We start from the raw sequence: 15,153 nt of genomic DNA on the forward strand, positions 1-15,153 counted from the left end.
TTACTTTTTACACAATTTTTTTATTTTTTTTTTCTAATTACAGACTCATGGGTTAAAAATAAAAATAAAAAAGAAGCAAAACATTTGTTCAAACCCCCTTCCCCTTTTCAAAAAGGAAAAAAAAAAAAGTCTCCACACAAACCCCACCCCTGACTTCCCCCATTCTAAAATAACAACTCCAGCCCACTCCTTTCATTTAATTAATAATCGATGCTGTTAGCTCGTCGGCCTTCCTCAGACAAGCCGTGACTGCACTGCGCGTAGTCAGAGAAAGGGGGCGCCCCAAAAAACACCCTCGTCTCTGGTCCTGCCTTCCTCGCTCTCAAGCAAACCTGCCTGCCACTCAGCTATGTTGGCTTCAGCTCTCTGTATATAAATCATGTGTTGGGTTGGCTGCCTGTTAAGTGCCATCTGTACTGCGGTGCATGTTGAACAGGTGTGTGTGTGTGTGTGTGTGTGTGTGTGTGTGTGTGTGTGTGTGTGTGTGTGTGAGAGACATTTGAAGTGTGAAAAGGACTAAAAGCGTCATCAGCGTTTGCTGTTGTAGTAAATGCCCCCCGCGGTGGGCCTGTGGTCGCCCTGTCCCCCTCCCCCGCCCCCCCACACTGACAGGATGGGGTGAGTGTGCATAGCGGGAGCAGAGAGAGAGAGAGATGCTGCAGAGACAGTGGGAGGGGCCGGCGCCACCTGGGGAGGGGTTGTCAGCCTCCACTGGTCCTGAAACCTGAAACGACAAGAAGTGGTCTAATATACAGAGAGAGGAGGGGGGAGGGGACAAGGTGCACAAAGGGAAGGAGGGGAAGAACAAAGGGGCGGGAGGGGGAGGGATTGCACGAAAATAAAGAGTAAAAACAGTAGATGCCTGTCAAAAGAATTTACAAAAAACAACAAAAAAAAGGAAAAAAAAAAAAAGAAAGAGCTGTAGCCATGCCTGAGTTGAAGGTGACAAGGATGGACGAGCGGCAAGGATGTGGCAGCACAACCAATAACCCCCCACAAAAAAAACACCCCAAAACAAAAAGAAATACAACTCCACTGAACACTGAAGGTCCATCACTGTCCACAGATCAAGCTGACAGCACACAACATAATCCATGTTGTGATGAAAGGGAGAGGTTGGAGGGAAGGAAACGTTAGAAAAAAATAAAATAAATCAAGGGTGGGGGGAGGAGGGTTAAGAGGGGGCAGAGAATGGGAGACACACAAGGGGTCGGAGGGTGCGAGCAGGTAATGACAAACTCCAAACCACAAACGTAACACAAATATTTGATAGCTAAAGTAAGTTTCACATATCTATGTTACATTAAAAAAAAAGAAAAAAAAGAGAACAATGTGTATTCTTGTGTATGTTTTTTTTTCTCTCTTCCCCCCCCTGCTGTGGAGGCGGTGGTGAGTGGGTGGGCTGTGTTGATGATGGTGTGAAAGCAGGAGGTCACAGCCAGACCAAAGGAGACACATCTGCAGCCTGAGATTGAGATACCATCATCCCCCCCCAGATACCTCATCCCCACCTTTCCTCCCTCTTCCAAAAACAAAAAACAAAACAAACAAACACTGCCATAGTAATCCTCCCCTCCCTCCCCCAAGAGGCCAATGTATACCTTACCAGGGGTGACCGCATCAACCTCTGCACAAGCACGCTCACACACAATCTCACACTGCGGCCAGCCAGTCTCTCTGTCCAGGAGAAGTGTGTTTTTGTTTTTTTTTTGTTTTTTTTTTTCCTTTTTTGTCTTTTTTTCTCTCTTCTGGGGTTCTCTTCTTTTATTGTTGGGGAAAGGGAAAGGACTTTTTCATTGTGTGTGTTTGTATTTTTTTAATATGGGAACAGAAATAGGGGGAGAGGTTTGATAGTAAGGAAGTATTTGGGATGGGGGGGGGAGGGTGTTTAGTAAGGGGAATACCACGATGTTGTTCGCCCTCGGCCCCTGGAAAAGAGAGAGAAAAAGAGGGTGAGTTTTTTCTGTTTGGCTTAAGAAGACGGACACCAATTTCCTGGTGCGATGTAGTAAATAAATATGTGCATGTGTGCGACTGTGGGCAGAGGAAGGGTCTGAATTTCAGTCCTGGAAGTAAAGTGAACGGGGAATGAATATATTGACCTACGTCAAAAATAAAAGAAAATAAAGAAAAACAGTGTGTTTAGGACAGTGTTCACAAATCACTAAATAGACATCTTTAAAAAAAAAAAAAAAATGTGCCTTTGATCTTAGAAACAAATCAGTGTGGAAGAATAGTGGTGAAAGAAGCTGAAAGCAGCTTTGTCAAGAGAGGAAAAGTGTTTAATTTCCAGATAAAATGATTAGTGTGTGGGTGTGAGGGGACAGCAAAGGCACTCTCTCGCCCTCTTTCTCTCTCTCTGTGTGTCTCTCTGTACGAGAGCCGCCTCTGGGGTCACTGTGGGGAAAGACCTTGAGGACAAACAGCACCACACATATACCCCCAGCAACACAGTGCACACAAACATTCACAGTTAAAAAGCGACATAAACTGCACTATTATTCTGCACGCATCACCACCCGATACACAGCCAGGCAGCAGTGACACACACACACACACACACAGCAGCACAAACACAAAGAGGTCACACTGGGACTCAAAAGTCCAGCGGTTGATGGGCTAAATGCTGAAGTCAGGCTGCAGTAATGAACCTTCGTTTCTGGGAGTGAACGCTGGAAGGCTGAAACTGAGCTGGAAGGTGTGTGCCATGTCTGAGGAGGAGGTGGTTAAGGAGGAGGAGAGGGGGAGGTGGGGGGTCATGTACATGCAAGGACATCCACAACAAAAGGCACAAACAACAGGTTCTTCCACATCATCTACTCAGTACGTGCGTCTTCTGGCTCACATCAAGATCTTGGCTTTTCACCACAGCAGCTTGGGAAGATGAGGATGATGTTAATGGAGGCAATATCAGAGAAAAGACTTTGTGCAGCCAGAGGTCAATTAAGTGCACGTTAGCATGATTGATCATCTTTGTGCTCTGGCTTTCTGTCGGGGTTTCAGGTGCAGATTAGGAACAGAACACAAAGCGGGGCTTTGATAAAATCTCTGCTTCTTCTAAAACAAAGCCAATCGAAACACGCGTGACTTACAGACGTCACACGGGCTGTGAAATCTTCCCAAGCTTACAACAGGTCAATGCAAAGACTTTTAGCTACGCGTTTGTTCACCATGGACCTTTCCCACAGCAATACAAGGCACCAGTGAAACTTGGTAGGATGACTATGAACTGCAGGCTAGTGATGAATTCACAATGTAGCAAACGCACAGCTCTTCAGCTCGCCTCTGCTATCGAGGCCAGTTCAGCTGCTCTGTGGCTGATTGTTACACGTGAACCAAGGCTGTAAGATAATAAGATGATACACTGTAGTATTACCAGTAATACCCAAGAGGGGGGTTTCTATCACTCTGAGTCTATTAATTACATCAAATCACAGATGGAAACCACAGAAATATTTATACATAGTTAATGTGAGTCAAAATGAGCAGCATATTTAAAACCTCAGATAACGTGACTGGAACGACTGGAGGCCCAAGCTCACTTAAAGCTTTTAAAGTCAAATAACGTTTACAGGCTCCTTTCACTTTTTTCAGCTTGCAAACACTTCATTATGAGTGCTTTCAACTTCAGGAGACTTCATCTAACATACAATCCTCTCAGTTTCTGCCCAAGTCTTTGTGTGCCTTGTCGTGCAACGCAGGCCAAATCCCAGTGAGTAAACTATCAGGGTTAGGGTTTCTTGGTATGTGTGGGAGTGGCTCGAGTGAGTACACAGACTGATTAGAGAGATTCTGACCTTGAGGTTCAGACACTTTCTCACACACAGGAACAAATCGAGATGGAATCCTTTCCTGCGGTTATTTAAAAGCAGCCTTGCTGAAATGGGGAATCATTTCACAAATATCCCAGTTAAGTCCAAGGGCAAAAATGAAACAATAGAAAAATCACATGATAAAATAGGCTAAATAGGGCCTGTCAGAAGAACTTGGCAAATGGATTCATTGTTACAGCAGCTTTCTACTGGAACATGTTGTTTGTTAAACATCTAGTATTAAGAAAGAGCCTAGGCCCTCAAGGTTCCAGATGATTTGCAGAGGCAATCAAATCAGAATCTCTCAGTCTTAAATCTGAGTGGATGTGAAGAAGTTGGCATGCTGATCAGCGCGTTTGGCACCACACCTCCTTTCTCGGTCTCAACAGAAAAGAAAAAAAAAATACAAGATGGCTCCACAGACTGAGCTCTACTCTACTCCGAGAAGCTTCTTCAGTTCAGTTCAGAACTGAAGAAGCTTCTTGGATGAGAGGTGAAATGTCTTCAAGCAACTCAAAGAAGTCCAGACGCTTCTCTTTCCAAGCTCCTTAGACAACACTCAGAATGAACTCATTACTTTTGCAACACTAGATCTTAAAGACTTTCGCCCCAGGTGGAAAATGGTAACTACAAAATGCTGCAAACTTGCACTGTGACCAAGTCTGCAGAGACTACCTCCATGTGCAGCACAAGATGCACAACAACCCACTGACAGGACCCCAAAGCAGAACTCTGAAGTGGAGCTCATCAAAATCATGATGTTGTGTGCAACTGTGAAAATACTGCATGTAGAGAGCCACCAGAATCCCAGTGCACAACACACTGATCAACACCAGGCTTTTTCTCTCATTCTTTACAGAGCCACATAACAGTAAACTGACTTTGCTGGATTTTCCAGACAACACAATCATCAGTGTGTTCACTACACCACTGCTGATAAATGCTGTGTTTAAGTAAACCAGTGCTACAGGTGAGCGAATCAACCATCACAAAGCCCAAACATCAATTATTAAAAATGGTTTGCATGCTGCTGCACAATTAGTGGCCCAAAGAAGTTAAAAACCTCACCAGTGCAAGTAATGCAGCTTTGCACCAGTAACTTTCCACTACAGTCAAGTTTGCAGAAACTTCATTGGCAGCGGCCCAAACAGATCCAATTTATGCAAAGTGCATGTGCAGCCTGGGAGGAAGAAGGTGGTGTGCAGCGAGTCCGTAAGCCTGTCTTGAAATGGTCGTAATGTGATGCAGCATGCAATGAATCCCACAACCAGTTAGCCCTGCTACATGTTGTGTTTTTGCCTTTATTATTACAGAATACATCAATGTGTGACCGTCATTCATTTATTCTATGAATGTAACCAAATAAAATAAAGAGGAAAAGGGGGGGGGGGGGGGGTATAGCAACTGATATACAAGTAATAATATCATGATGAGTGTTTCTAATTCTATGCCACAGCTCGCACAGTTTTTACTTCTGTATCAGATAGGGGTGGGCAATCTGATCAAACTTTGTTACTGCATTGCGCGGACTTAATCCCACATGATCGATCACATGACTAGCTGTTCATATGGTTGCCAGGATACACAGCGTATATGTACAATGCAGTTGTCAGCTCTGGTACTGAGAAAAGCTGTAATCGTGAGGGGAAACGATAGTTAATGATGTCATCTTCACTAAATTAGATTTGTACATGATAATCTTTTCAAATTGGCCACCTCTGTGTACAAGGGGCTTTTTGCCCTTTCTGTACTTACCTTCTCTATACTAATCAATTTTAATCTTAAAGACTTAAACACTGGACAAGCACATGCTCAGATTAAGAGGGACGTGACAAGTGTCACCCACCAGCCCTCTGTCCAGTCAATCATTATTTTCTGATTTGCAAACTGAAAATCTGCCCCAAATTAATTAGGCAAGTTGTCTATTTACTTTATTAAAATCCCTGTCCTCTGCCAGACTACCGGTGCCTTCTCTAACGGGGCCTCCTCAGGAACTCTAAATTCCAAACATTACAAGAAGCTGTAATCCATCTTTAACAGTAGTGTCAACTCTGGCTCATCATGACTGTCTGCCTTGCTTTTCCTGTGCTCCCTTTCAGTGCAAACAGTGAGTGGGATGCATGCAGGTGATGTGCTCTCCCCTGGTGTCAGACATGACGATGTCTCTGTGTCAGCTCACCTGAAGGCCCGTCCTCTGCCTCTAGGTGGTGTGTAGCCACTGTAGTAGCGTGCACGCAAGGAGAAATTTCCTCCCCGTGATCGGAACCGAGCCCGTGGAAAGCCACGGTCTGTGGTGCTGATGCCTGGTCTGTTTGTTCTCTTAGCGCCCACCTAAAGAAAAAGGGGACCTTGCATAAACCACAACATCCAAACAGTCTTCTGTGCTTTCACACTGAAAGAAATTTGTTTCCTCTTAATTCGTAGTAAAAACTCAACAACCTTGCCTTTTAGCTTCAATTTTGTGTTTTTGTATTTTTAAAATCAGTGCTTTTAATCATCTGCCACAGCAAGAAAAACAGAGAACCTTCTAGTTTAGACTGGCCAGTCTCAATATTGGGGAAACTCTGACCAGAAAAGAGCCAATAAATTGAAGGTCAGACACTAAAGCCACATTTCTACAAAACAAAAAAAACAACAAACACATTAAAATCTTCTTGTAGACATGCAACCAATCAGGACAATCCTATCCATGACAGGCAGAATGGCCAGTGACTATTATGACCACATCAGCTAAATGTAGTCAACCGTACTCCTGTTACTGCACTGGTGAGGTAGCTGCTAATGTTGCTCCCATTAAGTTCATGCTGCAACTGCGAAGTGTTTTGAGATGGACGATCATCATGTTTCTGTGAGAAAGTCTCAGGTTTAAACTGACACTTCTCAGATCCACACACTGTAAAAAAACCACTACCACCTCATTCAAGGAGCTGAGATATTTAACCTCAAAAATGTCTCACCTTTATCTGCCTTCCTCTGAAAAGTGACTCATCCAAAGCCATGGCTGTCCTAACAGACTCTTTGTCTGCAAACTCAATATAGGCAAACCTGCAGGGGGGGAAATAAAATCAATCACTTGGCTACAGTAAAACTAATCTATAAACAAAGAAAGCACTACAAAAAAACCTTTTTGTAATTACTAAAGAAAAACATATTTTTCCAAGGATAAAACTGATTTGCAGGTGATTTATATGAAATGAATAAAAGGAATCATAATCAACTTTCCAGCTCTAGAGAAGCTTTTAAAATGTGCTCATACTCATAATTGTACTGTGCTCATAATTGACTGATCCAGCTACCAATATGCAATAATATCATTTCACTGTAGAATTTCTGATCATTACCCCTTGGGATGCCCTGTGTATTTGTCACATAGGATGGTGACTCTGTTTACTGAACCGCAGCCATGAAAGTGAGCTTCGAGCTCTTCTGCTGTAGCACCGTAGTCCACCTGCAGACAGAAAAATATATTAAAAAAAGTGTTAGCATCAAGACAGCTGCGTCACCAGCGCTGTATTATACATTAAAAACACAACAACAACAAAAATATTAAAGCACAAAAGTAAAAACTAACTCTGAATGTATTTACAATGTGACACAAAACCAGGTCAAAAGTAAAAAGCTGCCTTAAAATTGTCTGAGATACCAGTGAGGCATACGCCCAAAGGATTCCCACAAACCACCAGACTTGGGCTACGTTCACACTGCAGGTCTCAATGCTCCGTTCCGATTTTTTGATCAAATCCGATTTTTTTGTCTGCTTGTTCACACTACAAATAAAATGTGACAGCAAAGGCGCTTTAGTGTGAACGCTCAAAGCGGCCCGCATGTGCAAAAGAAGACTTCACACACAACGCGCTCTGTTTAGACCCAGACCAAAGTTGCAGATTTCTGTCAGAATCTGCAGATTATACAGTACAAATAAAATGTTCATGTTTCTCCAACGTTGTCTTCCCAACAGTTTCACTAACATCTACACTGGATGGCCAGGAAGCATTCACAATGTCTTCTCCAGCACTGATAATTGGCATCTGTTTTATGTCAGTGATGTAAAAGACTGATTTAATGCGACGTGACCATTCAAAAAGCAGTCGCTTTCTAAAACATCAGATATGTATCGGATTCAGGACCACATACGAAAGTGACCCAGATCGGATTTGTGCTGTTCACACGGTCATACCATGATCGGATATGGGTCAAAAAAGTCGGATTTGATGCGCTTTCGCCTGCAGCGTGAATGTAGCCTTATTGTCCGAGATTGGAAACAGAAGGTGTTCCCTAAACCCTGAAGAAGAAGTAGCAGCTCTGTCCCAGAATTCATAGCGCAGCCCAGCTCAGTTTCCAACAATCGCAGCAGCCAGTTAGTTTTAATATTATTCTTATTATTCTTTCTGGGTCACAAAATAAACATTTAACATATGTTCAGGCGAGAATGTAGCTGTGTAAACTTCAAATATCTGCTCAAGACACCACATATTTTCAAAGGCGCTCCGACGTTTTCGGAGACGTCTGTTACGCACTAGCTCGATAGCTAGCCGGGGGCAAGGCTCACTAGAGCCCGTAAGAACACCGGACACCCGGCAAACAGTTTTCAAACCCACCGCGGTCTTTCGCTACTCGGGTTAAACATACATAAGTCACTTAGATAACTTAAAAATGTTATTGTTTGGCTTTTTTTTGTATTTTATTTGTTCCTGAGTAAATCGGTTTGGCTGAGATTAAAGTTATAGTTTTTACACAGCTGAATAAACGTCAAGCAGACAGCTGATTATCAGAAGTGTGAGATGCTGGAGAATAAACTCCGGTGTCCTGTTATATTTTAGATAGCAAGGAGTTTATTAAACTCCACCGAAACAATCTGCAAATTTCATTAAAATTTAATAAACTATCATCTTGTCTTTATTATTAGTTTGCACAGATCTTAAACACTAGCTGTAAGCTAATGATAGTTATATAAGAGCAGATGCATGCTGGTGCAATAAGCTGTACATCCACTGGATGCATGATCTGATTAGTCGACTAATCGCAAAAATAATCGGTGACTAGTCGACTATCAAAATAATAGTTTGTGGCAGCCCTAGTTTAAAGACTCTTCAGAGTATCACGAATGCTTAAATACTTAGTAAGAGTCCAAAGTGATAACACCTTGAATAAAGTTTGTACTGGTTGCAGGATTGATCAAAGGCACAAAGTGATTTCTATGCACAGACTCTAAAAAAAAAAAAAAAAAAAAAAAAGGAAACCCACGGGAGCGTGATTTTAATAGGGCCAGTACTTATGATTCAGTGTCACAACTGGTTTTCCCCCCCGTCATATTATTTCCATAATGTTATGTCAGACACGACAACAAGAATCAAGACACAATGTGGCCAAAATAGAATCTGCATGACACAAAGAGTTACTCACATTTCCGACATAAATAGATCTGCCATCTGCCTCCATCTTTTCCTCGATGGACATGATGACAGGGCCAACTGCACAGAGGAGAGAGTACAGAATAAATCTACATAGGAAACAACATTGAAATGAAACACATATTAGGACAAATTACTGCTTTTAACTCCAAATGTGAGATGTAGCGCACCTACAATCGAAAAGTCCATGAAAAGATGAGATCAAATGGATGGTATAAAGTAGGGCTCGGCGATATGACCCAAAATTCATATCTCGATATTTTTTTTAGCTGGGTGGCGATATAAGATATATATCTCGATATTTTTTTAAAGCCATAAGTTAAGAACAAAAAGAGAGTTCTTAGTCAAAGCTGTGTCCCAGATGTCACACAGGCATTTTTATTTACATACAGCATAGATTTACATGAAGAAATTACTCAAAAATAAATTATCAGCATTTATTAAATAATAATGCTCCATAAATAAAAGAAAACAATGTTTTTGTGCATAACAAAAAGCTCATAATTGTGCCGTCAAAATGTAAACTAACAGACGCTGAGCATAATAACAAAGACAGATTTCACAGCTGCTCTGTTCCCAACTTCTACTGCGTGACTGACAGCCTTGAGTTTGAAATCCACTTCGTAACCATGTCTCTTATGGTCCTTATACACATAATATTACGTCGAAGCACAGTACGTATCACTCCGCGAGGCTCCAGACTACGGTAGCCGTAATGCTCCGCCAATTCATCAAGCGCTGCAGCTCCGTAGCTTACCAAAGTCGTAAAACATTTTTTTGACAGATTGCTGAGCGCTGTGTACCACCTAAAATCGGTTCGCGGCCATCAAGCACAACCAGAATTCATACATAAGGCGCGCTGTCAACTTTTGAGAAAATGAAAGGATTTTAGTCCGTGCAACCCCTGTGGGCTGCATGTCGTTAGCGTGGTTAGCTCGTTAGCTCGCTAACACGTTGACGCCGTCCACCCCCACAACTCGCTAACGGAGATTTGCCGTGTCCATCTGCTCGCTGCCTGCAGGTGAAGCTATGGGGGAGGAGGAGTTGTATTCAGTGAAGGAGAGGCGAGGCCGAGTAACGTTGCGTAGAGACAAAAGTGGACGAAAGAGAGGTAAACTTGTGGCTCCACAAGTATAATTATAACGTAACATAGACTATATCGATATAAACGATATTGTCACATCTTATATCTCGTATGAAAATATATCGATATTTTTTAAAAACTCGATATATCGCCCAGCCCTAGTATAAAGGTAAAAATGGAGTTGACAATTGATTCACGAGTTTTGTCATTACACAAGAATGACAAAATCATAGTTTCTTCTTCACATGGGGCAATTAAGCAACATAAATATACTGACACAGACACGCATTCAGATTCGTGCATTATATAAAGTTCTGATGGATGTAAACTATTTTATCATTTATTTAGATTTAACCTTATAAAATTGGACATAAGAGCATTGCAAACTGGGACTGAACATAAGTTTTTTTGTTTGCATTTTAAAAAAAAAAATCATCTCTGAGGGTTAAAAACATGGAATTGAATATTAAAATAATGTACTTTAACCAAGCATTAAAGTGAACCCATATTTTAATGCACATCCTAAACTGGTATGGGGTTACTGCTTGAAAATGAGTGTAGCATTTACATTTACTAAGTGAGATTATTTCTAAGCGAGCACACAACAGACAATAAGACAAATGATTATGGGGCTTTCCCCTCACTGGATAATGTGACAGCAGAACGAGACGAGAAGGCAAATGTGGACAGATGGGGGGAAAATGAAGGCGTCTGCCTTGGAAGGGGAAAAAAAGAAGACGCACCTGGTGGGGGGCTCAGATTCATCTGTTTCTCCACCTCGTTCTGTAGCTCCTTCAGCTTCTCTGCCTCTTCCTCCATCTCTCTCACTCGGGCTTTGATTGCCTCCAGCTCCTGCAGCACAGACACAGATTCCATCAGAGCAGTCAGTCCATCATGTGCACAGCTCAACACAATATCACAATGCCAGTTACTGCTGGATCCATCTTCACCAACTTCCAAATCCAAAATGATTTAATGAATAAATCAGAAAGAGATCTAGTGTGTGCACACCCTGGAAATATTTTTAGGCACCCATTTGGCAAAATAGCAAAAGAAATGGTGCCGTGACCGTGACATGACCTCAGTATAAAGAGAGACTTTATATCAGCTACAAGTCGTAAAATCCATATGTGCAAGATTTAGGCAGAACCACAAAAAGTCTTAGGGAAAGAATGCAAGTAGCTCCGAGGACGCTGTAAGCCAAACAAATGTAAAGAGAGGACTTGGAGTAAAAGTAAAAACGTTAGCAGCATGAAGTGCTTCCCCACATGTCAAAAAGGAATGTCAGTGTTTCCAGGTTCAGTGGGAGGATGAAGTAGATACTGCAGTGCATCACTGTCCAGCTTGTCTTGATAACCCAGGTATACATGAGGCTACATTTAAAAACGCCAAAAGGGCAACTTTGTTTATAAACTACAACTGGGAGAAGATGGTTGTGTGTGTGTGTTTGTGATAACAAACCTGCACTTTCTGAATAGCAACATAATACTGTTTGGACAGCAATACATATCAGGCAACAGAATCAAATCTCGGTGTGTATTTAGTTCCTGCCTATTGCAGGAACTAAATACACACAAAGTTGGTATTCACCCATTCTATAGACAATCATCATATGAAACAAGCTGAAACATGGTGGGAAATTAGCCTCAAAATAGTCACCAATCCATATGACCAGGTTAACCATCTCTGTGTTAATAAACTCTGGTTGTGATGCAATTGCAAAATACTGCTTTACATAGCTTCAAATTAATTGGTCTCTCTGTGTGGATTGCTGCATTTTTAAACACCTACATCATAATTCCCCTCTATAAAGCACTGTAGCTGGAACTGTGTAATAATTCACATTTAAAATGGCTCACAAGTTTCTGGCTCCATGGAGGTCAGGACCAGCTCTGGGTCAAACTAATATTAACATGTGTGACCGACAAGAATTACCAGCTTTAAAATAAATAAATAAATAAAAATCCAAATATGGTAACAACAACAGTCAAAAAACATGATCCAGACTTTGAATAAGACCAACATTCCAACCCCAGATCCCAGACAGGATCTAAGCCCCTTAGATAATCTCAGGGAAAACCCTGTACTGGGACTTCTTCCACCTTTAAGTGCACCCTCAATCTAGTCCTGCACTGCTGCATGCGCACTATAGTTATTCTCATGCCCCACATTTTGCAGTATACCCTGCCATCCTGCCTAAATTTAATAGTAGGTACCTCCCCCAAGTCAAAAGCAGACTTTAAAGCCACTACAAAGAGGACCGCCAGGCCAAGATATGCGTGAGCAGAAAAAATAAAATAAAATAAAAAAAATAAAATTATATATATATATATATATATATATATATATATATATATATATATATATATATATATATATATATATATATATATATATACACACATACATACATACACATACATACACACACACACAAAACGAAAAGGTTACCAACCAAGGTTAAGTATCCAGCCCGAAAGCAGTGTTGACAAACAGCACTTCAAATGTCCACATGATTAAAAACATCATGTCCAAACATGGTAACATTCACTGTTTAAGTGCTTACAACGCAAAAATATATTTATAACAAAAATGCCACCTTAGCCTAAAAATGAACTTCTGTTATCAGTTTATGTTGGAACAGCATACATCACTACATGGTCATATGCATATTAATTTCCAAGAAAATGTGTTTATTTTTGCTGGAGAGCCATTTTGGAAAGATGAAGCAGCGAGATGATGAAGAGATCTGCGGTCAATCCCGCTAAACTAAATAATGCCAATAAACTTATATTATTATTATTAGATAAACAGTGAGCTGGCTGTGCCCTCTGTCTGACAGTGGTGCACTGCAGCACAGTGGGAGTCACTCCAGCTCGATCCAGAACTACTGACAGGATTGTAATGAAAAAGCTCTTTGTGAAACTGGGTGCAGCGACACAGACGGACTGTAATAAATTCAGATCTTCTCACCGCAGCGGGCTATAAAACTGCACAGCGACTCGCTGCACACGCTAATAAAGACATAATCATTTCTCGGTCGGCGTGTATTCACGCGACTGATGCTCTGACACATATCACCAACACTGAGATGATGGATGGATGGGAAGTGATCAACATTCAAAGCAGGACCGCTGGGATGAGCCATCCACCGCTGGCACGTTGCGACTCCAATTTTTCTCTCTCTGTCCCTTTTTTTGTCTCGTCTTGTCGCATATTCAGTGCAAGCTCTTTCACTCCCCTCCCTTCTCTTGCTCTCCTTGCTCTAGCCAAACACTGAAGGATGCAAACCCAGCCCCTCAAATACCGCAGCCCCTTTCTTCTGCGTTGTACGCCACGCTTTCACTGGCCGACATCCTCAAAACCCTCACCTGGTCACTCAAGACAATCCCAGCCATTGTGCACTCGTGTGTTAGCTGCACGAGGGAAAAATAATAATAATAATATATATATATGCATGTTTAAAAAAAACCAACTAACTGGGCTGATTAATGCAAATTTTACATTTTCAACAATTACACAGGGTGTGCACCAACAAGCAGCGATTCACGACTCTACCCCCATTGTCGGCTGAAAAATAGGCGACAAAGATGGTCAGGTGCACGTCTGCCACTGCCACACCAGCTTTGTTAAAATCCGCTAGCATGTTAGCCCGTTATCACATGCTTAATATTCACGGCTACTAAGCTAGCTGCTGTTAGGCCCAGCAGCTTGAGGTGCAAATGCCGCATTTCATCTCGTGACTGCTGATTACGGCTGACAGGTCCGCTGGTCATTTTATCCGCAGCCTTTAATGGTCGGGCTTGCTAAGCTAACGATAACCTGCGGCCGCTCGCTCGCGTGTGCGCAAACCGGCGCTTGAAATGCAGCAGCCACAGCCGGTTAAATGATAAAGGTAAAAGGGAATAAAAAGAGGTCATTACCGTTAGCAGGTCGCCTTCTTAAGGAGGTAGACTCGCACAGCGGCGGCGGCTAATGGCGGCGGCCTGTCCTACCCTCGCCCCTTACTGTCTCCTGCATCTCCGTCTCGCATTTTTTCGCGACAAGGACCCCCCACCCCCCACAAACGGCTCGAGCTGCTCTCTGGCGCAGAGAAACTGGCGTCGCTGTTGCGCCAAGATGGCTGCCGACACCACGCATGTCACCACCCATTTCTACTGCACTGCGTGAACCACAATGGCGGTTAACACAGACCTGGCGATAGCAGTAACGCACACGGCATGTGACCCAAGATTCGTGTGGAGGATGAAAAAAAAATCAACAAATTGTTCACCTGCTTTTACTAGCTGCTCCGCCACGACCACAAAGTGTCTCGGTATTCATGTGGGTTTCCACTTTAGAAACAATGCCCTTCACTTACCGGATCTTCAATTGCGGCCTCTCCCTCTTCTAATCCCGGCTCTTCGTCACCGACACCCGGGTCTTCCAGCTCGGGATGTCCGGGGTCTGAATCTAGCAGAGATTCCTCCGCCAGTCCGTTACCGAACTCCGCCATCGCCCTGTTCCAACTGTACCGACGCGCCTCGTGGCCAAACCAACGTTGCAGGCCCCTACTCACACACAAGGGGGTAGAGTGAGCGGGGCGGCGAAAAGAAAAAAAAACGGCGGAAAACGCCGCTTAGTAAAGTTAAAATGGGGAATAAAATGCTAGCTTCACTTCTAGCTACTACTCAAACAGCATACCACGATGAACGGGGACTACTGATTTACGCTACCTTTAGGAAATGGTCCTAACTTACGACAGATAACCTAGTTTATTTACTTAAATGTGTGTATAAAAAAAGGCGAGGGCTATACGCGAGAGCGGCGGCGTCCCTTCAGTTCAGAAATGGAAGCTAGGGGTGGA

General features: G+C 42.6%; 1 protein-coding gene across 3 annotated transcripts; it reads right to left on the reverse strand.

Moving 5' to 3' along the window:
* On the reverse strand, positions 1-15,153 carry pabpn1 (poly(A) binding protein, nuclear 1). 3 transcript variants are annotated; one of them, XM_085467781.1, is made up of 7 exons: positions 14,668-15,153; positions 11,051-11,159; positions 9,216-9,283; positions 7,154-7,260; positions 6,770-6,857; positions 5,992-6,143; positions 1-724 (listed from the first exon to the last, which is right to left on the reverse strand). In XM_085467781.1, the coding sequence occupies exons 1-7, from the start codon at positions 14,800-14,802 to the stop codon at positions 529-531; spliced, it is 855 nt and encodes a 284-aa protein (XP_085323907.1). In that variant the 5' UTR covers positions 14,803-15,153; the 3' UTR covers positions 1-528. The 3 variants fall into 3 exon arrangements, with proteins under 3 accessions (XP_085323907.1, XP_085323909.1, XP_085323908.1); XM_085467783.1 differs by lacking the exon at positions 14,668-15,153 and adding an exon at positions 14,231-14,383; XM_085467782.1 differs by lacking the exon at positions 1-724 and adding an exon at positions 1,698-1,928 and having other exon boundaries at positions 14,668-15,150.

Source organism: Copadichromis virginalis, linkage group LG9 (assembly GCF_057382275.1).
Source record: "Copadichromis virginalis isolate Kocher_CV1m ecotype Utaka linkage group LG9, C_Virginalis_male_GT1.1, whole genome shotgun sequence".
Classification (NCBI taxonomy): Eukaryota; Metazoa; Chordata; class Actinopteri; order Cichliformes; family Cichlidae; genus Copadichromis; species Copadichromis virginalis.